The sequence below is a fragment of the Drosophila bipectinata genome, chromosome XL (assembly GCF_030179905.1).
Source record: "Drosophila bipectinata strain 14024-0381.07 chromosome XL, DbipHiC1v2, whole genome shotgun sequence".
Lineage (NCBI taxonomy): Eukaryota > Metazoa > Arthropoda > Insecta > Diptera > Drosophilidae > Drosophila > Drosophila bipectinata.
The window spans coordinates 10,824,537-10,847,598 of NC_091734.1; the positions used below are offsets into that span (position 1 = coordinate 10,824,537).

Genomic DNA, 23,062 nt, shown 5'->3' on the forward strand with positions numbered 1-23,062 from the left:
CCATTTAACCCCCAGTGTGCCAGTGAGTGTTGGTCCTGTAATTTATTTATGGCCACATAATAAATCTGTGCATAAGACATTCCCTGACCGCTGGTCAAGAGTGAGTAAGAGAGAGAGAAAGCCATATATATATACAAAGGATATATAGGATATATATATAAGTGTGTTTATATGTATATGTATTTGTGGTGTTATTGCTGCGGCCCTGCGTTTGTTTCCCTTTTAATGTTTTTCCTCCTCACTCACTATACTTTATTGCAGTGTCATTTGCGCAAACTGTTGTTAATAGCCTTGCGGTGACATAGCCACGCCCCTGACTAACGCCTCTTCTCGCAGGACTTGCCCAGGACCTGTCCAACAAAGCTGCTATGACTCCAATCAAAGCCACTTGGCGAAAGTCATTTATTACAAAATTGGAGAGGTTCTTAAATGTTTTAAGAACTATTTTTTTGTTGGAGATTTTACTAAATAATTAATTAAGGGTATTTTTTAATTTTAAATTCTAAGAGGACAGCCACAAGCCATTAAATTTTGTAGGTAATTGAAAGCAAAGCTCATAAAGCTAAAACATAACTCAGGTTATGTTTCAAATAACTACATCAATAAGTATTATTTATTATAACATTTTTCATTTAAAATTAGTTCTTATCTCATTTTAAATATATAAATTATACATTAAAACACAGTTTCTACAATTTATTTGAGCTGCCTTCCGATAATTATTATAATTAGACACAAATTCCAATACACATTTTGAGTTATGACTGCAATAAAGTCACTGAACCAGGGGGGATTGGATTGGGGTATTGGTGTATTTGGTGTTTACTTTCTGGCCACCTCTTGGGGGAAAACCCGATTCCCATCATTGAGCCAGAGAAACTCCATTTCTGGGCCATTTGATTCGTAACCAAAATCAATAATGAGCCGTTACTAATTCTGCTTAGTCAGTCGAAGGCGTCAATGGCAGGGAGGCGGGGATGAAAGGGGTTAGGGTTTAAGGAGGGACCTGAACAAATAGGCCTAGGTCCCAGGTCCTAGGTCCTTGGTCCTTGGTAAATGGTTACGATAATGATAATGATGATGCAGTGAAAGCCGCAGTTCATTATCATTATCATTTCGCCGATGATGGTCCCCGATGAATATTCGGAGGTCATTTCGCTTGGCTTTGAGATTTGGTTTTTGGGGTTCATGGGTCTTCCGACTCCTGGTTTCCGGCTATTTTTCCCCCACCCCTCTCTCACATGTGTGTGTGTGTCTGTTCATTCGAGTGACATAATAGAAAACACAGTAATTCCAGTGGGATGCTTCGGAGAAGAAGGAGCAGAATCAAGGAACAAAATTTACAAGTCTGATCGGCTTCACCATGCAAGAAAAACCAACAGAATAGAAAATTTTACGGATGTTTTTCAAAGAGCATTGGACACATCTGATCCACTCATTTCTACCGTTAATTTATCAAAGCGTATACGGACTCAGAAGCAATTAAGCCTACCTTTAATAGTTACTGAATTGCTTGATGGCGTAAGTTGTACTTCAGATACGCATTTAGAGGACCTTTCAGATGATCAATTTGAATTTTCTTTTGATATGGAACTGCAAGCCGAAGAACAAATACAATAAAAATAGAAATGAGGTACTTAAACATAATATTTGAATTATTCTACATGAATTTTAAAATCAACTATTTACAGCTCGTCAAGCCTGACATTAATGCAAATGGATATTTTAAGGAGCACTAGTGCCTTTTTATTATTCAATAAATAAATATAGACAAATAAACATATATTTTTATGATTTTTTTACGGAATTTTATGATGAAATATTATAATAGGTATATTTTTAAAAAAAAAGGTGGTGCCACGCCCATTATCATAAAACATATTAATTTTTTTATTATAAACTCAAATCCGAAAACCAAACCGAAATATCTCGTTTCGTTTCCGAGATATTAATTTCGGCCACAAAAAGTGTTCGTTGGCCCCATAGTGCGGGTGAAGTATCCTTTACACACACACTCACACACCGACAGATACACAAACAAACACACACGCATTTTGCGGCTAAGCTGACTTACAAAGGCCCAGCCGAAACGAAGCCGATTTCCTTCCGACTTAAGGCGCTTTAAAGGCTCAGACCCCTGTATCAACAAGGATATAATCTCCTTAATGCACTGGCATCAATATTTTTACTGCCCCAGGACACCATGCACACAGCATTGAAAGTATCCTTCAATTAATCCGCACCTCCCACCCCACCCGGCTTGATCCTTAAAGCAGACCAAATGTGTATTTATTGTTTTGTTTGGCAAATTCCCTGACAGGTGGCTAATGACCCGACCACCGAATAATTGATATGATTTTTTAATGAATTTCATCCACTTCCTCCACCTCCTTCTCCTAGGAATCTGGTTTGGCAAAAAAGTTCACCAAACCAACTCATTTGTAACTTTGGTTTCCCGCTGCCATTTTGCTTCTATTCCTTGGGATTTCTTGCCATTTCTTGGCTCTATTTTCTCACTACCAGCCTTTGTTTGTTTGATTTATGCAATGCAGCTTAATGAGAAAACCCGGGACTGTCGGGTTGACAGAATTACCATTCCATGCCATGCTGCCACACTGCCAGAGTGCCAGAGTGCCATGGTGCCACTGAAATGGGTCAAAGAAACTCCCGAGTCCGGAGTAATTCCCTCCCAGCCACTGCTAATTATTTTCTGCTTCTAATTCAATTCAAAGGTGAATGGAATTATTTTATTTGCTACCAGGGGAGCTCAACAGGGAATTTAATTATAAAAAGGACACGCGTTTTTTTTATTAAAAAGATATAAGATATTCCAATTGATGAGAAACGTAATGCTTTGTTGATTTTCCAAACTATTTTATTCAAGTGGACTGTATGTAATATGCTGTGTGTTCACGGATTCACTGCTGAAGAACAAGTGACTTAAAAAACTAAAAGCGACGCAGCGCCCGAATGTGTATACAGAAGCAAAAACTAACACTAAGAAAAGACGACGCGTCGATCTGCATTGCCATGGCAACCTGAACACTGGCAACGCCGCCAGAATGGAGTCCGTTTCTCAACATCCCGGCCCGCCCTGAAACATCGTTTCTGAACAAGGTAGTATAGCAATCTTGGTTATGGGTCGAGTTGCTTCTCCTGTGGCAGTTTTCAATTTGACAGCCCTAACCATACCGTCAGCTCCAGGGTACGTTGCGATAACCTTTGCCAGTGGCCAGGAAGCTGGTGGAGTATTCGAATCCTTGATGAGGACGACGGTTCCCAATTCCACATTCGGCTGCGGTGTTTCCCATTTGGGACGTTGTTGTAGCGTAGTGAGGTATTCCTGGTGCCAGCGCTTCCAGAATCCTTGGTAGAGTGCTTGAACGCCTTGCCAGTAGTCAAGTCGATTTTCAGGGATGTGGCTCAGGTCCCCTTCAGGAATGGTTGTAAATGATCTGCCTATCAACAGATGTGCTGGAGATAGATATGTGACATCGGTGTCCGGTGTATAGTACAATGGTCTCGAGTTTACCACTGCACTGATTTGAGCTAGTAAGGTGTGCATCTGCTCGAACGTCAGGATAGTGTTGCCAATGATGCGGCGCAGATGCAGCTTGACTGATCGAACGGAGGACTCCCATTTTCCTCCCCAGTGAGGTGCATACGGTGGAATGAAAACCCAGTTAATGCCTTCGTCTGCCAGAGTCTGTGAGACCAGGTCTCTGTGGTTTGTAGATGCCAGAAGTTGTTGCATCTCATCCAGTGCTCGCTTTGCTCCGACAAAGTTCCTACCGTTGTCACTGTAGATCTGTGCGCATTTTCCTCGTAGAGACATGAATCTTCTGAGGGCTGCTAGAAATGCCTCTGTGCTTAGGTCAGTAGCGAGTTCCAGATGTAGTGCCGAAGTGACGAGGCACACAAAAAGGCATATGTATCCCTTTGACTTCTTAGCGTTGCGACCCTTTCGATCCTTAAGAATTATTGGTCCAGCGTAATCACATCCAGAGTTGACAAAGGGAAGCGATTGTGTGATTCGGATACTTGGCAAATCGGCCATGAGTTGGTGCGTAGTATGATGCCTTTGACGAAAGCATCTGATACAGTTGTGAGTGACCTTCCTTATCAGATTTCGTGCACCAATAATCCAATAACGTTGACGCGTTATTACAAATAGTGCCGATGTACCTGGGTGCAAGTTTACCCAGTGTTCGTGTTCCAGGAGCAGCTTCGTAATGCGGTGAGCCTTCGGCAGCAGTATCGGGTGTTTGACTTCTTCCGGTAGTTTAGATTGTCTCAAGCGCCCGCCAACTCGTAGTAGGTCATCCGAACCAATAAACGGTGCAAGCTTTGATAATTGCGACCTGTTTCGCAGTGGTTGATTCGTCTGGAGAAGCATTCGGTCTTCTCCAAAGCACGCCTGTGCGTTTCTCAGGCATACAAGTCGTGCTGCCTTGATCTCCTCAAAAGACAGGGTGGTTGATTCCGCTCGGTTTCGTGTCTTTTTCACTCGTCGGATAAAGCGTAGAACATAGCCCACGGTATGTACCAGCTTCTGCCAGGATGAGACGCGTTCAACAAGGTCGTCGAACGCCGAAAATGAGTCGTCCATCCTCTCACGAGTGAGCATGGCTGTGGTCCTCAATTCGTCTTGTGCATGATGGTCTGAAAACTTGACACTAGTTTCAGAGTTTTGTACCTTAGCCGTGTACTCGTCATCGTTGAGCAGCCATGGTGGCCCGTTCCACCACAGGTGAAATTCTAGCAGTTGGGAAGTCGTCATTCCCCTTGATGCGCAGTCGGCGGGATTCTCCTTTGAGCTTACGTGATGCCAGGTATGTCGTGGCAACGTTTCCAGAATTTCCGATGTGCGATTTGCGACGAAGGTTTTCATCTTTGATGGTGGATATGATAGCCAGGATAAAACAATAGTTGAATCGCACCACGCAATAACCTGAATTTCCTTGTGTCGTAGTCCTTCCTTGAGTGATCGTACCAGGCGACTTAACAGCAGCGCTCCACACAGCTCTAGTCGAGGTAAGGATTGTTGGTTCAGTGGTGCTACCCTGGTTTTGGCAGCCATCAACGAAACCGAATAGGTTCCGTCCTTGTTTCGACACCTGCAGTAAACAGCAGCAGCATATGCCTTGGTTGATGCATCGGAGAAGGCGTGTAGCTCAATCGAGTCCTCCTTGCTAAGGACAAATCGTGGTATTTGCAACTTTTGTAGCGTGTCGAGATCTGCTCTGCACTTGAGCCAAGGTTCGGCAATGTTTGGTGGAAGCTCCGAATCCCAATCGAGATCCAATAACCATAGCCTTTGGAACATGATTTTGAATTGTACCACAATCGGCGATAGTAGGCCAAGTGGGTCAAAGATACGTGCAACATCTGAGAGGATTTGCCTTTTAGTGCAGCTCGGATTTGATGTCAAGCCGGTTTGGTACATCAGCGTGTCGTCGGTTGGATTCCAGTAAATTCCAAGAACCTTTATTGAATCTTGTACTCGTGCGTTTCCCGTGCTGATAGCGTCTCTGGAATCGGGCTTACACATTAGTGATGAATTGGATACCCACTTGTCAAGATCCAATTTGGCGTGTGACATCAGTTGAATTAGCTCATTCTTATTTGTTAGTAGCTCATCTTCGCGGTTCGCTCCAGTGAGTACATCGTCGACGTAGAAGTCCTCTAGAAGAATTCTTGATGCAGTTGGATATTCGTCTCTGTAATCCTGTGCCAGTTGCTCCAATACCCTTACAGCCAGATAGGGCGCACAAGCTGTTCCATAAGTTACAGTGCGTAACTGGTAGTGCTTCAAAGGCGCAGATGGATGCTCTCTCCATAGGATTCTTTGGTAGCCTTGATGATCGGTGCTTACCCAAACTTGGCGAAACATTTTGACAATGTCTGCGGAGAATACATATCTATACATTCTGAACCGGAGACAAACAGCAAAAAGGTTGCGCTGAATGCTCGGCCCAACGTGTAGTGTGTCATTCAGAGCCACTCCATTTGCGTCCTTGAATGACCCGTCGAATACGACCCTAAGTTTTCGTCCAACTATAGGGTGATGGGGCAGATAGAAGAGGTTACCTGAATCGTGGCTCAATGGTTTAACTTCGGTCATATGACCAAGACTTAGGTATTCCTGCATGAATTTTACATACTTCTCTCGTAGATCCGGATTGCGCTGTAGCCGTTTTTCTACAGCCATGAAGCGAGCTTGTGCTCCTTGGAGTGTGTCTGCAAACTTCGGATTTGCCGTCTTGAATGGTAGCTCGACGATATACTTTCCATCGTTGTCCCTTTTGTGCGTCTCGAGGAAGTGTTTCTCCACCGTGTCTTCGTCTGGATCCTTGCGAGCGTAGCTGCTGACTTCTTCTATCTCCCAAAATCGTTGTAGTGTACTATCAATGTTGCATGTGGAGAATAGCGTTGTAGTTGTTGGAGACGGATTAACTCCAACCGATGTGATGACCCATCCAAATATCGAAGAGATGGCAATAAGATTGCCCATGTTGTCGTGCATCTTTTGGCCCGTTAGCGTGCTCCAAACGTAGTCGCTCCCCAATAAAATGTCTATCGGAGCCACCGCTGCGAAGTCGGTATCCGCCATCAGGAATCCATCGAACACCTTGAGTGATGATGGTTCGATGTTGTTTCTCTGCAAAGACGATGTGATCTTACTGAGAACGTGTGCAGTAATCTTTAGTGCGCTGTCTGTGAATCGCGATTTGAGATTCAGCTGTGTAATTCCTCTGGTTGCCTCAGCCTTGATGGAAGAAATTCCCGATACCAATATTCGAGATGATGAACGTGCAAGTCCAAGTGCGTTAATGCAACGTTCCGAAATGTATGACAACTCAGAACCACTGTCCAATAGTAGCCGGCAGCTTGTATATGTTCCATTTGCGTTCTGAACAAATACCACTGCAGTCGGTAGCGTGCTTTGGCGACGCCCATGTTTGTGGGTAATTTCTGTAAGGCCTGATCCGTATGCAGCCGATTGTGAGACATGTGCTCGTGCTATGTGACTCACTGTCACCGATGTAGCTTGAGATTCGTCCTGATTACGCTGATTCTCCCTTCCAGTTGGTACGTCCTGTACCGTAGCCTGCGAAGTGTTCGTAGTTGCTGCAAAGCCTTGCGCGGATGCAGCTTGTTGTACATGTAGTAGCGTGTGATGTCGTCCGTGGCATGTCCTACAGTTGAATTTGGATTCGCACTGCCTTGTAAAATGTCCCGATCTCAAACAGTTGAAACATAGCGATTTTTCCTTTGCCATTGATCGCCGTTGCTCAACACTCAGCGCCAGGAAGTCCGCAGAGCCTGCTAGGTGGTGCTCGTTTATTTTGCCTCTGACGTAAGTGCCCCTCTCGACAGCCAACATGGCATTGGCATGCATAGGTCTTTTTGCCTTTTCCTGCTGCTTAGGTTTGCCATCCCAATTGCTTTGGCGTTGACTTAGTTCAAATTCCTCACAGCGAGTATCCAGGAACTTAAACAAGTCGTTGGTTGTTGGTGACTTCAGATCGCGGCTGTCCTCGATCCATTTACGGCGTGTTTCGGCATCCATTTTTTGTAAAATCAAAAAGATGATCCAGCAATCTCGTGTGTTTTCTCCGATCGCGTCCAACGCTCGAACTATCTCATTTGCTCCATCAGTTACTTTACGTAGGACCGATACATCAATCTTTGTGGTCTCCGGCAGCTTCGTGAATTTCTCCAATAGGGAATAGACAATGTGGCGTGGTCTGTCGTATCTCTCATTTAAACGCAAAACTGCTGTTTCGTATGCACTTTCTGTTATTGGTAAATGTGCAATAAGGCTTGCCGCCTCATCGGTCAACAGTGACTTCAAATAATGAAACTTCTGCGTATTTGATAGATGTCGTTTCTTATGAATGGTACTGTCATATATGTCTCGAAATGCTGGCCATTCCTTGTAGTCTCCAGCAAAACGCTTAATTTGAATTTTCGGTAATTCATTGTGCATTGGTTCTGCGTCCACGACGCCATTGTTTGAAATAGGTGTACTTGCTGCGTCGGAAACAGCCATACGTTCCAGCATCTGTTGTTGTTGTTGTAGCAACTGGAGAAGTGCGACTCCATTGCCCATTGAGTCATTGCATTGACTTGTTGATGGTGCTTGTGGCTCCAATGAGCGCTTTGCTGAGACAAGGAACTCCCTTGCCCTCAGGTACCTTGCTTCGTATTCTGCGTTGTCGTCGGCTGGATCTACGTACCCATCGACCTGATCATGAACGGATAATGCATCTCCAAGCTTTTCGAATTCGCTCCATGCAAAATCTAATCGTTCCAGCAAAACTTCGATTCCATCCTTTGATTGTGTTGCAGGTAAACGCTCAGCTAAGGACACGATCCTCGTGATCGTACTCTTGAGTCTGCGGCGGCCCGCAACCAGTAGTTTGTATTCCTCCATTTAAGGCAATACCAAGCGAATTATTCTTCCAGTCAATCCGGCTCGAAGGACCAAACTTTTCTATGATGAGAAACGTAATGCTTTGTTGATTTTCCAAACTATTTTATTCAAGTGGACTGTATGTAATATGCTGTGTGTTCACGGATTCACTGCTGAAGAACAAGTGACTTAAAAAACTAAAAGCGACGCAGCGCCCGAATGTGTATACAGAAGCAAAAACTAACACTAAGAAAAGACGACGCGTCGATCTGCATTGCCATGGCAACCTGAACACTGGCAACGCCGCCAGAATGGAGTCCGTTTCTCAACACCAATAAAGCAATAAAATATAGAAAGTCTGCAAGTTACCTTCTAGTTTATTATCTTTAAAATCATTCCTTCATTTTAAATGAATTAGAGTTGTTTGTATTAAAAATTAGTTTGTATTTTATAATTTTTATAAATTTAAAATATAGGCATAATTTTAAAAGCTGTATCATTTATAGTTCTTAAAAAAATTCTCAATATAAAAAGGAAGGAAAATAAAGGCTTAAAATTCTTAGTTTTCTGCTCAATATTAATTTGGGGAAATGGAAATATATACGGGGAAGTGTAAAATTAATCAATTAGTTAACCGAGACTTTACTGGCTTCAAAATGAGAAGAAATTGTTAAAAAAAATTAATAAAATATAGTTTTAAAAATCTTAAAGGCAAAATTAAATATGAAAAGAAAAGTCATGTTAATAATATTAAACATAGGTGATCATACTTCTTCTCATATATTCTTCATCATACATACTTGGTCATTCTTCATCATACCTACTCATAAACGCACTTTATATTATAATTACATATATATGTATATAATTACATAAATATATGTATTATAATTGAAAAGAAATAAACTTTTAATATTAATTTATTTGCAGTGTAATTATAATTAAACTTGAATCGATTTCCACTTGTTTTCCGGACCAAAACGAAACCCATCTAACGCCCATCGATGCTGCAGTGCGGGAAGGGTGAGGGCCAGGGGGAATTCCGGCTGGGATTACGGCGTAAAGAGCGAACCAGCGTTTTACGACTTCATTTGCCGTGTTACGTGATAGTGCAAATACACAAATAATCAACATTGAAAAATAAGCAAAAAAAAAATAGCAAAAAACAAGAAAGCAAAGCTAACTTCGGGCGGAGCCGAAGTTTACATACCCTTGCAGTTAAAACCGGATATATATCGCAAACATCGGATATAGTTGGCCGATCCTTATGATTACATCATATTAAAACTAACTAAAATAAAAAATCTAAAAAAAGTCCCAAGCTTCTATCTTCAAAAATACGAAAGTTGGTATTTCTACCAAGTACCATTTCCGATAGTTCAGTTATATGGCAGCTATAGGATATAGTCGGCCGATCCTAATGAAATTTGGTAAGTTGGATCAACAGGCCAAAAATATAATCTGTACCAAGTTTCAGCTTTCTATCTTCAAAAACACGAAAGTTGGGTCATTTCCGATCGTTCAGTTATATGGCAGCTATAAGATATAGTCGGCCGATCCTTATGAAATTTGGCATGTCGTAATTGTTTGCCAAAAATAGCTCTCGTGTCAAATTTGAACTCTCTAACTCTAAAAACACCAAAGTTATACCATTTCCGATCAATCAGTTATATGGCAGCTATAGGATATAGTCGGCCGATCCCGGCCGTTCCGACTTATATACTGCGTGCAAAGGAAAGAAGGGTGTGTGCAAAGTTTCAAGACGATAGCTTCAAAACTGAGAGACTAGTTCGCGTAGAAACGGACAGACAGACAGACAGACGGACAGACGGACAGACGGACATGCTCATATCAACTCAGGAGGTGATCCTGATCAAGAATATATATACTTTATAGGGTCGGAGATGTCTCCTTCACTGCGTTGCACACTTTTGGACAAAATTATAATACCCTCTGCAAGGGTATAAAAAGGCTAAAAAACCGGGCTCAGTCAAGAAACAAAAAACAAAACAACAAAAAAATGAGGAAAAGCCAAAGCAACAGCGTAAACATTCTCATTGCGTAAAGTTGCCATTAAAAAAAGGGGGAGGGGATGGGAGAGTGGGCTGGTGGGCGGGAGCAGGAGTGGGTGTGGAAGCGGGAGCCAGGGCGGACGGATGTTGAGGCCGGTTAAAGGGAATTTAAGTAAAACATAAACGCAAACGGAAATAACCAACAAAAACAACAGCAAACATTTTTAGCGATTCCTGCACGCGATTTCCACGGAAATCAAAACAACAACAAAAATTACATCAACAACAACAACAACTACAAAAATACAAAAAAAAGCCAACAAAAAAAAAAACAAAAACAAAAACAAGTGAGAACAGCTTTCCACCTGAGGGGGAAACGACTGATTGATGATCTTTATTTTCGCCGCAATGTGTGCGCTGAAATGTATGCTGTGATTTTTTCCCCACCAAATTGAAACAATTGGCCAGGACCTTTGATAACTTACTACTTGAGGTTTTTGATTGAATTCTTAATTTCTACTTAAATTGATTGAAAAATTATGATTATTTTGGGAAAATAAAAAAAGTTTTAAGGTTATGGAAGAAGTTTCATGGAAGTCCTTATTCTTACGGGATAACCTTAGATATATTGTATAATATTTTTTCTAATAATGAGCCTATTACATTGTAAATTTTGAGTCAATATATTGTTTATTTTGAGAGCAATTTTGCCCTGAAATGTATGCTATACTATTTTTTTAACTACAATATTACGCTACAAAGTTAATTAAAACCTATTAAATTAAGCTTTGAAACCAATTAATTAATATATCTTGTTCTATTTGGCCTTTTATCCTAAAAAGTATGGTATACTATTTTTTAAAAAGAAAAATTTTTGGCCAGAAAGGTTGTTTCTGTTTCAGAGCTCTTATATATTATAAACAAATATTTAAAGCACATAATAAACTTATTAAAAACTTACTCTTAAATTAAAAATAAAATATCTTCATAAAACGCCTTCAGATACCTCGCAAAATATCAAAAGAAAGGCAACAAAAAAAAAAGCAAAGCGTACCCTCCACCAATATCGATACAAAGAAAATCGGGGACTGGAATCGGGGTAGCATATAGCTTATAGCAATGTTTGTATGTATTGTATGTATGTGTAGGAGTGTAGCTTTGTGTGTGTGTGTGTTTATGCAGCACACTGACACACTGAACAGACGTCAAATGCGGAGCCGCAGAAAATAAACAAAAATTTTTGCACAAAGCGAACAAGAAGAGAATGCGAAGAGAAAACAAAAGAAGCGAAACTGAAAGCTCAAAGCCATGCAAAGTAAAATGCTTGGAAAAAAAACACACAAAACAGAGAAGTAGTTGGCCAAAAAAAAAAACAGAAACACAAATGACAGATACACCAAGCAAAAAGTGAAAAGCGATATAGCAAAAAAAAATTGGGGTAGGCAATGTTTCAGTTTTTTAATCGATTGAACTTTAAACTTTCAAATTAAAATGAGCACTTTCTAATACGAAATTAAAACACTGTTGCCAACAAGCTGCAAACTGGAATCTAGACATTGGTATTATTCGATGAAATCGATATCATGAGCAATTTTCCTGGCGTGCAAATTCCATAATTTAAATGCAGGATAAGGTCACATGTCTGTGCAGACAATAAAAGCGTTTAAAACCAATTAAGGCTAATTTGTAGAAAATTTATTGAGTTTTGAACTCAAGGCCTGCATCTACGGCTGCAATACTTGGATTGGCTTTCAATTACAGCCTGCCAATTGGCCTATTAATTAGGATTCAGATTAGTTTAATAATACTTAATTGTATGGAAATGTAACAGATGATTTTTTAGCTTAGACAGGTTGCGATTAGACAAGGTATAGAGAATCGTATTTAAGCTTCAATCATAAAGTGTTTACGATAATATAGGATAATATTACATACTTAATAGCAGGGGATTTAAGCTCTCAGCTACTGAAACAATTTTCCTTTAATTTTCTTTTCTTTTATTTGATATTTTTGTTTATCAATAACTTAATATTTTTGGCTGTTATCTAGACTATCGATAAGCTGCGATAAGTTCATTAAATTAGTTAAATTCAAGACTTAATATTAAGAAACCATAACTACCAATTTGAAAACAAAGTTTCTTATGAAAACACTTTTGAAACCCCCTTTTGATAAATATATTTTCTAAATTTCTAATTAAATCACTTTATATAACTTTATCTTCTAAACTTTTTATATCTATTGTTTAATATTATCGATAAGCTTCGATCATTTCAGATCCAGAAATAGAAACCCACAACTGTTTCAGAGCTCTCGCACTGATGATTTGTTACTTGCTATCGATAAATTACCCAAGCACCTTTGATGTGGTCAGTACAGTTGTGCTTGGCACATTTAGTGAGTACGTCAGTCATTTGGATGCATTGGGAAATCTTTTTGAGAGCCAGTGCTGTCGATATTGCTTCGGTTACAGCTTTTCCAGCTTTCCCCAATCCCACTGCCTTTTCTCGTTTTCCTCGACAGCAACAACAGCGTTTGGGGGGGAAAAAGGAAGAAAAATACTGCACATGACAAAGGAAATTTTGGGGATTTTCCTCCCGTTTGCTGGCCAACTTCTAACTTCGTCTACTGGTTACTCTGGCGACTGTCTGTGCTTTTTTTTCCACCTTCTTCTCCTGTTTTTTTTTTTTTTTGGCTGCCGTCACGAGCGTAACGTAAAAGCGGCGCGTGCTCAACTGCAACACTCACCCAGAGACACACATTGCAACACACACACACACACATCCATACATACATTGGGAAAACAGCGAGGATGCTATTTTGCTTCCTTTTTCTTTTTTTTTTGGCTCTTTGCCTGAACCCAGCTCGCTCCGTTTGCTAAAAATTGTTCAGGTATGTGTACATTTACCGTTATTTCCATTCGTATTCAGTTGAGAAAGGTATTAAGCCGGAAAAACACGTTGCACATCGATGTTGCCATGTATTTGTGCGAGCGTTTGCCAGGCACTTGAAAAAAGTCATCCAAGTCTTCAAAAAACAAAAAAAAAATCAAGACATACTTGTGAAAAAAACGGAGGAAAAAAGCTTAGAGTTTCATTTAATTATAGTTTTGAGTGAGTAGCAAGGTCACATTGGTTAAGTTTCAAGGCCATGCTCTAGTGTGACCACGCTTCTTATTGAAATAGTGATGGGGAAGTAAGGTCACATGGCAGCTAAAAATATTTCATAATATTTAAAGAAATAAAAGCTATGGCTTACATTTTTGTAGAAATACGGCAAGGATACATATTTTTAATAAAAGTGTGACCCATATTCTAAACTTTTCTCAAAAAAATTATACAAAAACTAAAAAGAAGTTAAAAATTAAACATAATGTTGCCAGTTGCCCTTATAATTTTTCCAAGTGCACTCACATGTGTGTGTGTGTGTTAGTGGATAATATTCCTTGGTGGCCGGCGAGGCGCTGGCACGTGTATTTACGTGAAGGCAACATACCCATAACTGTGAGGTGAACACACAGCCTGAGTGAGAGACAGAGACGGGTATGACGGACCGGAAAAGGATGGGGAGTCCCTTGGGTGTACGAAAGAGTGGCAGGAGTATCCCAAATGTTGACCAAAATCAAATGAAATTAGCGTCGACGAGTCTTCAAGATTGTATGCGATGGAGATAGAGCACACAGGACACAGGATACTAGATACAGGGATATAGGATACGGCAGGTGAGCTTGGGACGGCAGTTAATTAAAAGTGAAGTCAGCACTGAAATTAGTTAATTAATATTAAATTCAATTTGAGGCGTCGGGCCTGGTACAATTGAGTTATCAAACGAGCGCCTCGGGTTTTCCGCTTTTCCGCGCCGAACGTGACACTATTAAAATGAAAGGAAGGCCAAATGTCCTGTGCACGGCGAAATGCGAAATGAGGAACGTGTCCTTGCCGGCCACGAGAATCTCATTTGGATGGTAAGTGCAAATAAAAGTAAAGCCCGGACATGATCGGCCGGCAAGGATAATCAAAATCTTCTCAAAAATTAAATCAAATCTCCAATTAATAATCCGAATTTAAAGTTGCAATTGTCTTGTAGGTATTATTAAAGCGGAAACAATGTCCTTGCCGTAATTGAAAACGGAAAAGGAAATGAATTTGAGAATGAGAATGAGAGAATTTCTCATTTGAATTTTATCGGTAATTAACCAATGAATCGTAAGGATAACTGGCATCTTGAAACCATCAATTACTATCATCCCACCTGCGGTTAGCTCGGACAAATTGATTTGAAATATATATTTATTACATATCGGCTTGTGAATCAGCAGGCGGTCTAATCTGATTTGTCCTTCGAGTGCCGAGCGCATGGAAATTTTGCATTTTAAGCATGTTAACTCGGCTGATTGTGGCCGATGGCTTCATTCCCATGGAACAAGTCTGTGGGAAAAAAATAAAAGTCCTTTGGACTCTGAAACAAAAACAAAAAAAAATGAAATGTTTACAGCAATTGGCTAGAATGCAATCTGCGTGCAAATGCAGTTTTCTTGTTGAACAAATCAGGACGACTTCCTTGAAATGCCCCATTCAACCGTACAAGCGATTCCATTAAGGACATCCCGGAAATTCCAAGACTAGAATTCCATTTGATATCAAGTATCTATTGTGCTTGGCGTTGGTATCTGATGCAAGGGATATGGCTAGCATAAGAATGAGTAATATTATCAAAAGCAGTGTTTTTTTTTTTAATAAGTTAGTTTCTTGAAAAAAATATTAGTTTATCTTTTAATTCAATTTTGGTTGAGTAGCAAGGGTCAATATAGGAGAGGTTTAGCAAAGCCAAGCTATAGAACCTCAACTACCCAGAAATCAATCGAACCACACGGCGTATACTTGTTTTTTCCTTCAAATATTACTCATACGCCCCGTTGATTGCCTTGCGGTTTCAGCTGTTTGTCAAAGGGCTGTGTCAAGAGGCTGAAAATCCCCGTCCAATGCAGCCACTGTGACGTTTAAGACCGCATTCGATATGTGGCATGAATGTTTAATTTTCATTTTGCAGCAAAAGGAGAAATTTGTCGACCGGGCTAATTGAGAGATTAAAGCAAAAGGCATAAGCGGAGGTAAATATTATGAAATTTGAGTTGCAACTTGCAACGGCAACTGCTAACTACATACATATAGCTCCAGCTGCAACAATTCCTGCAACATAAAACGGGATCAGATTCATTTCAATTTCAAATTAGTTTTCTGGAGCGAAATGTTTTTCCCTTCCTTGGCTTGGCCTCGGCTCTGGCTCCGGCTATAGCTCCGGCTATGGGTCTAGCTGCGGCACGGCAATATTGACTTAAATTTAAATTTAAATGCCTAGCCATGTTGATACATACATTTTTGTTTTGTTTTAATTACTGCAAATTCGGTTGGCATTTTTCAGATTCAGTAGGGTTTGGGATTTGTTTGCCTTAATTATAAATAATATTTAATCTAGATATTTCATTTGATTGCCAGCCAGGCATAAGGTATACAAACATTATTATTATTACTAGTGTTTATTATTATTATTATAGTTATGCTGTTGCTGCTGCTAGTGGTGGTGGTGGTGCTGATGCTGCTGCTGCTGCTGGTGTTGCGACTAAAGTGCATAAATAAACAGATTTTAATTTAATTATTATAGAATGCTTTTGCCTTTTGGCTTTAGTTCCGTTATTAACGGCATTCGACATCCAACGGACGATGATGAACTGGGGGCATGTGGCTGGACTGGGCAATCGCTCTCCTTGGGGGCCTTCCATAAATGTGCTCCATAAATGTGCTCCATAAATGTGGTCCATAAATCTGATGTCATGTAAAATGCAAAATATTGCCAACCATCCAGCCAACCAGCACACATTCCGGCCTGACCTTATTAGCTGCAGTTGGCCAAATCGAATTAGACCCCTGGGTGAAAGCGTTTGGCAAACAAATTTTCGATTCGATTACGTCCCGATCTCCGCCTCCGCCAATGCCATCCAATGGTATTTTTCGATTAGGGATTTCCACGGGGAAAAGCTCGGTCAACTACATCACCAGTACACTCTTCATTTTGAGTACAATTGCTATGAGAATTAGTGGTCTTTTTTTTTAAACAAATTATTAATGAAAAGAAATTAACATTGAAATAATTTTAAAAGTAATTAAAATAAAAAGATGCATATCTATCATAAGAGATCGAGCATGGTCTCGCCAGTGTTACTTCTTATTCTTGGTATTAGCGATGGACCACCTTCAATACTATCGTTTTAGAGCTTTTATCGATACATCGTTCTTAAGAAAATATTGCAACAGTGCTTATTATCGCTATTATTATTTAAAAGCGTATATTAATGTAGCCTAAATACTATGTTTTATGTCTAATTAGCTAATCAATAGTGTATACTAGTCTAAAAGTTTATAAAAAAAATTAATAAAAGTATATACACGGTTATAGATAAAACCTTATCTTAAAAGTATACAAGGTTAGGTTTTAGTGTTTTTTAGTCAAAGACTTTAATGTACTTATATGTAATGAGTACATATCTAAATGTGTTATTCATAATTTTAAGCCTAAATAATGAAAATATAAATAAAGAGGAAATACATATAAAAACATGGAATATATGAAAAGGGAATAATAGTTTTCCTTCTATTAAATAATTTTCTAACTACATTTACTTAGGAACATACATTTTTACCTAAAATTAGTTGGATTACCTCTTAAGTAATTTTAAAACTATCTTAATTTTCAAATATTTTCCTACTTGGACTTTAAACCCATACATCAAGGCAATAAATTACATTTAAAATAAAGAACAACATATAAACCAAATAGCAAACCATTTGAAAGGCAAAATTAATCACGTTGATTGAAGCTAAAAAATGAAATGCAGAACACGGACAAAGTCTTAATTTTGCGCATTCAAAACCCCAATGTAAAAACCAATAAATATCCATTAGGCTAACAAATCTGGCAAAAGGCTTTTGCCGGCACACACAAAAACATCCTTTATCCTGTATTCGCATTTCGTCCTGTCTGTAGCCCCCGGCCCGAATCTCATGTTACAAATCAAATTCGCTGGAAAAAAGGGTCATGATCTGGAGGGCAGTAATCCGAAATCGGAAATCGGAGATCGCACTCACCCAGTTGTATAGATTATAGTGTTTCCATAACACTTAACCAATTAGCGCAAAACTGAACTTACCTTTCGTAATGGAAACTGGCTTGTTAGGCTTTTTTATTTCTGCTATTTTATTTGTATTTTTTGGCCTGAGGCGTGTTGTTTTTATTTATGTATATATACGTGTGTATTTATTATTTTTGTTTGGAGAGCTCGTAGTGCCAGACAATTTGTTTGCCATTCATCAATGGTAACCGAAAACCGACGACAGCACACACACAGCACAGACACCGGGAATATTTGTTGATTTCATTTCTTGATTTTTTTTACTCTCTTTGGATTATTATTATTATTATTATTATTACTTTCGGTGACGTACAATTCAAGAAAACCAAAACAAACAGCCAAAAAAAATATGACAATATGATAAGACCGATGAAGAAGACGAGATACAAAAAAAAACAAACAAATCGCGCGAAGAAGACTCACAACAAACAAGAGGAAGACACGAGAACGCGGCAACAAAAAGATATCCTCCTCCTGCGATTTCTTTTTATTTTATTATTATTTTTTTTATTTATTTTTATTTTTACCGAAAGTCAGCAAATCGAATCGTAATTTGAATCGAAATTGAAGACGAAACACGCAGAGCTCTGTGGGTCAAATTCCACATACGCACCGTGGTCGTCGCCGTCGAATGGAAAAGTGCCGCGTTAAGTATACGCACCGTTCAACCGCCGCTCGACAACTGACGTTGCGCTGCGCTGCAGATACCGACGCCGACTGCACCAACGACTGCTCAGCCAACTCTGAGCCGACTGAGCCACGCACCTCAGTCCCGTTATCATCGCTGTACGATATATATATGTATGTATATGTGTGTACACATCGCATATTCGCCAGTGTGTCCATACAAACAGACACCCAGTTCCCGACCCACGACAACGCACGAGGTTCCAGGTTCGTATGACTGTCGTCGGGCAGCAGGCTTCGGGGCCTGTTTGTTTAGCTTCGTGTCTCGCGTGAGCTTCGGGTCTCTGCGCATGGCCTCCGTTCCAGGGGCGGGCAGCAAGGGGTGCGAAGCAGGAGCGGAGCAGGAGGGCGCGAGACAAGCTTAGCCACAAAATTGGCGCGCAATTTCAATTAGTTGATGTCCTCCCACTTTCCTCCTGCCGCCCCCTACTCCTTTCTGACTCCTTCCAGCGCGTCAGTTTTCTTAGCCGGCTTTTCCGGCTGTCGGCTGACGTCTGTTGCTTCACTTCGCCCCTTAGAACCCACCCCCCTGCCATGGCTGCCGAAAAACTTGCCCCATCCCCCCTCCATCCACCTAGTACCGTCATTGTTTATCGGCGCTTATTCGGTTTAATTTGGCATTTAAAGTGGACACGTCCAGGCACTCAATGATGAAATCTGATCACAACTTGCCGCCCTTTTTTCTGGCTTCATTTGGGGGGATATAGAGTGTGCTGGTGTGGCTACACTGAAAATAAATTGGGTATGGTAACACTGTATGGGGAATGGGAATAAAATTATGTGATAGTTTTAAGGAAATTAGTTGCATCGTAATCTTAGATATCTTTAAGTTCAATAAATTCTAATCTATTCTTATCTATTCTATTCTATTCTATAGTCTATTCTAGTCTTCTTATAGTTCTTTCATTGAGGCAGAATAACTATAAGATAGTTTTAAAAAAGTTAAAGAATAGTACGATATATGTGATAGCTCTATAAAAATATTGTAGAATTCTTCTAAGGGTTCAAGATTTGTACAATTTGAGTTCGAATGTCTAAAACTATGAATATTAAAAGCTTATTGGCACAAAATATTCTGTTTTTGTGGAAAAGAAAATAAATGTCTTTAAAATCTGTAATATTAATCATCAGAAAATTTAATTTATTGATTATATTTAAATACTGTTAGCAATTATATTACAATACTACATTCAATAAAAAATAAAGAACTTAAAAACTCTAAAATATAGAATAATTATGCTATTTAAATTAGTGTTGTTATTATTAATTATCCCACAAATGGCCAAAATGGTAAACAAAAACAATAATAAAAAGTAAGGAATAATTATGGAATATATTATTACCCCATAATTTCGCTCAGTGTAAACCACAAACAGCTTTTAAACATGTGTGATTGGAGCTTCTTCGTTGCACATTCGCATTTCTGTGCCTCATTTTCTCTCCCCCCCTAGTCTCTTTTTTCATGTTTTCTTTTTTGTTGTTTTTTTTTTGGTTAATGAAAAGTTGCCACTGATGGCGACCAAAGAAAATGCAGAAAAGCTGGCAAAGTGCTAAGAGGGGGTAGGTGGGGAATGGCCCGAGAAGGAGCTGGCCCGAGACTGACAAAGCCCAGGCTAAAACAAAGGATCTCCACAATGGCTGACAATGGCAGCTCCTTCTCCTGGCGGTTGGTTGCTGAAATGGGTGAAAAGTAATGTGGCCAAGTAGGGAGGTGGCCCGAGGAGGGGGCATCTCATGAACTAGCAGAAAAAAAGGCCAACTCTTACAATAGAAGCAACCTAATCCCCGCACCCCCTAGGCCACCACATGGCGTGAAATGTGGCATTCAAATAAAGGAACACTCTAATAAGGCTTCCTTTTGTTATCGATGAAGGAAAAAAAAGCTAGCTCTTGAGGAGAAACTGCAGTCCAGGGGGTGGAGAAGGTCTGTCATCTCCTGTCGAAGAGTCGCAGCTGCCAAGTGTGAACTACTGCGGAGGAAGTGCAACTACAAGGCCCCCGAAAGGCGGCAACAAAAAACATTCAAGTGATTTCCGGTTGCATGCTCTCGTTCCGAAAATAATGTTTACACATTCAAGACACATTTTCAACATTTTTTTATTGAAATGTTCAAAAGATTAACATTTTAAATTTATTTAAATACGATGAGAGCAAGTCCTTTTAAAATTAAACACAAATTGGCTTTTTAAAATGATATTATTGGTAGTATTTTGTGTTTTTTTTAGTATATCCACTGGGATAATGTACCCAAGCGATTATTTTTATAGGTATTAGAGAGAAATTAAAGCTTAGTAAAACCTAATAAGTGTTGGACTTTAATAGAACATGGGTGCGTATACTTAATATTTTAAAATAATATCTCATATTAAGTATACGCCTAGTGGTTCTATTACTTTTAGGAAAGTAAACAATACTTAGCTATTACTCGTCTTGGCTGTTCGATACCTACCATTTTTTATAAAAATGTGGATAATTAAAATTTAACCCAATTTTTAATAATTCTCAACTTAATTTTTGCCAAAAATTAGATACCATTATTTTCTTAAACAATTTTAAGGGTGTTTGAGTAAGGTTCTGCAAATTTTAAAGCCCTAGTTCCTAATGTGTTGAATAACTGTCGAAAAATGCAGAAAAATTAAACCCATTAACCCATTTACCCATTTTCCAGCCAAATAAAGAAATTAAACAAAATATATAACCGATGAAGCGAATTAGAAAGCTTCATTGGTTTATTTTAAGAAAATTTAAAAGGCCTCAATTGAATAGAACATTTTCCAGTTTTTCCACAAAAGAAAAGAAATGAAATACTAAGCATTTAAGTTGAAAATTTTTGCATTGAAAATAAAACAAAAAGCAAATGCCAGTAATTCTTGACAACGCCAGAGATGAAAATAATTCTAAAGAATAACAAATGCCAACGCATATTTAGCATTAAGGAGATTAAATGAAGAAAACTACTTAAGGCCAAGGATTCCTTGTCGAGAGAACTGCAAAAAAAGGATAATTTAGTTATGGAATGCAAATTCCGAAGAAGATTTTTGCGGAGGAGCTGGAAAGAAGCTGATTAGCAAGGCGAGGGAATCGTTTGGAGCTCTAATTGAGGCCCCAGAGCGAGTTCAGGCCGAGATTCGGTTACGTCTGTGATCCAGAGATGGGAATGGTAGTGCGAATCTGAATCTAAAGCCTCCGCCGGATGCGGATACGGATGCGGATGCGGAGGCGAAATGCAAGTAGTATTGGCAAAGGCAAACACACAAGTCGCATGACAATATTCCCAAAACAACAATGCCAAAGCGGTGGCAAATGCCAAATGCCAGTTCAGCTGCGTCCCCGCCCCACCCCTTTCACCTCATTCAGTTAGACAGAAAGCGTCACATTAAGTGCGAAAGAGATGGGCTATGCGTGTCTGTGTGTGTGTCTATGTCCTGCGAATGCTCATAATGCGCTACTAATGCTAATAAGCATTTATGTGTCTGTACCGCAGGCACTTCTGCTGCTTCTGTTTCTGTTTCTATTTCTGTCTGCAACTCGTCCTTGTTCTACAGTTTCTAGTCCTGTTCCAGGATCTGTCACTTTTTTCCATTCATCCATTGTTTTCAGGCCAATTCCAGGAACAATCATCGAAGAGATAAATTAAAAAATGCATTTCTGGGTGAGAGTTTTTAACAAAAACTATAAATACCCGGTACCCAGATGAAAATGATTTATTTATGATTATTTTTAAAAGGTCCTTAATGCCATATCCATACCATATAACCTTTTAAAAATGTAACATCAAATCCTTTGAAGAGTAAACTTAAAACCAAAAGCCCGCGAAACGAAACTACCTGTGGGAACAACCCATCGGTATACGAGTCCCGGTCCTGTTCGGTTGGTGATTCATAATCTCCTTAGTCGAGACAGAAGCTGTCGGTGGCTATGACTTCGAATCCGGACTATGACTCCCCGGCTGGCTGCTGCGTACGAGGTTCGCCTTAAATGCGTTTCAAAATTACATTTTATTAACGCACGCACAGGCACCGAGGGGCACGCAACCAGGACACGAGCTGCACACAAAGATACATCTACAGATACAGTTGCACATACAGATACAGATGTAGCTATAGATATACATATAGAACTTCAGATACAGATACACGGACTGAGATATAGATGGAGAAACGCGCACTCAGATGCAGACACAGACAGTACACGGTCCTCGGTTCTCGCAACACTTTCACTCTCGACTTTGCTGCTTCTTTGCTTAACTGCAAACTTATTACACACGAAAAAATAAAGGGTTATTTTGGTATTAAATAAAGGAAAAAGTAAGCAAAAATTTTTTGTCTTATTATTGAATCATGTTTAAAAGAATATTATTTTTGAAGTATGAATTTGTATGTTTTTCTTAATTCTCGAATTATTTTAGAATTATGGCCCAGAATCTATAAAATGCAATAGTTTGGAAAGTTTAAATATTTTTCTTAAGCAAACATAAATGATATCTTTTATATAAATTAGGAAATCTTAAACTCCACATATACTATCCAATTCTTGATATCCCCAGAGCTCTAAAAAATTTAAAATCCCTCCTTATAGTACCCCTTTTTTTTGTCAGTGCCCTCCTTTCGACTGCCTTTTAATTCCAGAATCCTCCCGCCCTGGCATCCCGAACTGAACATTTATTTTAGCTTGTTACTGGCGCTGGCACTGCCTTCTTTTTCCACCAGGCACTTTATTGCGATTTAAATTCTCATTATCCTTCGACCGAGAGATGAA

The 23,062-nt window shown here is 39.5% G+C and overlaps 1 protein-coding gene across 1 annotated transcript; it reads right to left on the reverse strand.

Annotated features, from left to right (window-relative positions):
* Positions 1-3,076: 3,076 nt before the first annotated feature.
* LOC122321020 (uncharacterized) lies at positions 3,077-8,440 on the reverse strand. The gene is made up of 2 exons (XM_043209836.2): positions 3,193-8,440; positions 3,077-3,108 (listed from the first exon to the last, which is right to left on the reverse strand). The coding sequence occupies exons 1-2, from the start codon at positions 8,438-8,440 to the stop codon at positions 3,077-3,079; spliced, it is 5,280 nt and encodes a 1,759-aa protein (XP_043065771.2).
* Positions 8,441-23,062: the final 14,622 nt, after the last annotated feature.

Bases quoted from the DNA above. Each gene is read 5' to 3' on its own strand.
- LOC122321020 (XM_043209836.2), bottom strand. From the start codon at position 8,440: ATGGAGGAATACAAACTACTGGTTGCGGGCCGCCGCAGACTCAAGAGT. The intron at 3,109-3,192 runs GTATGGTTAGGG...TACCTTGTTCAG, and splicing joins AACGTACCCTGGAGCTGACG to AAACGATGTTTCAGGGCGGG.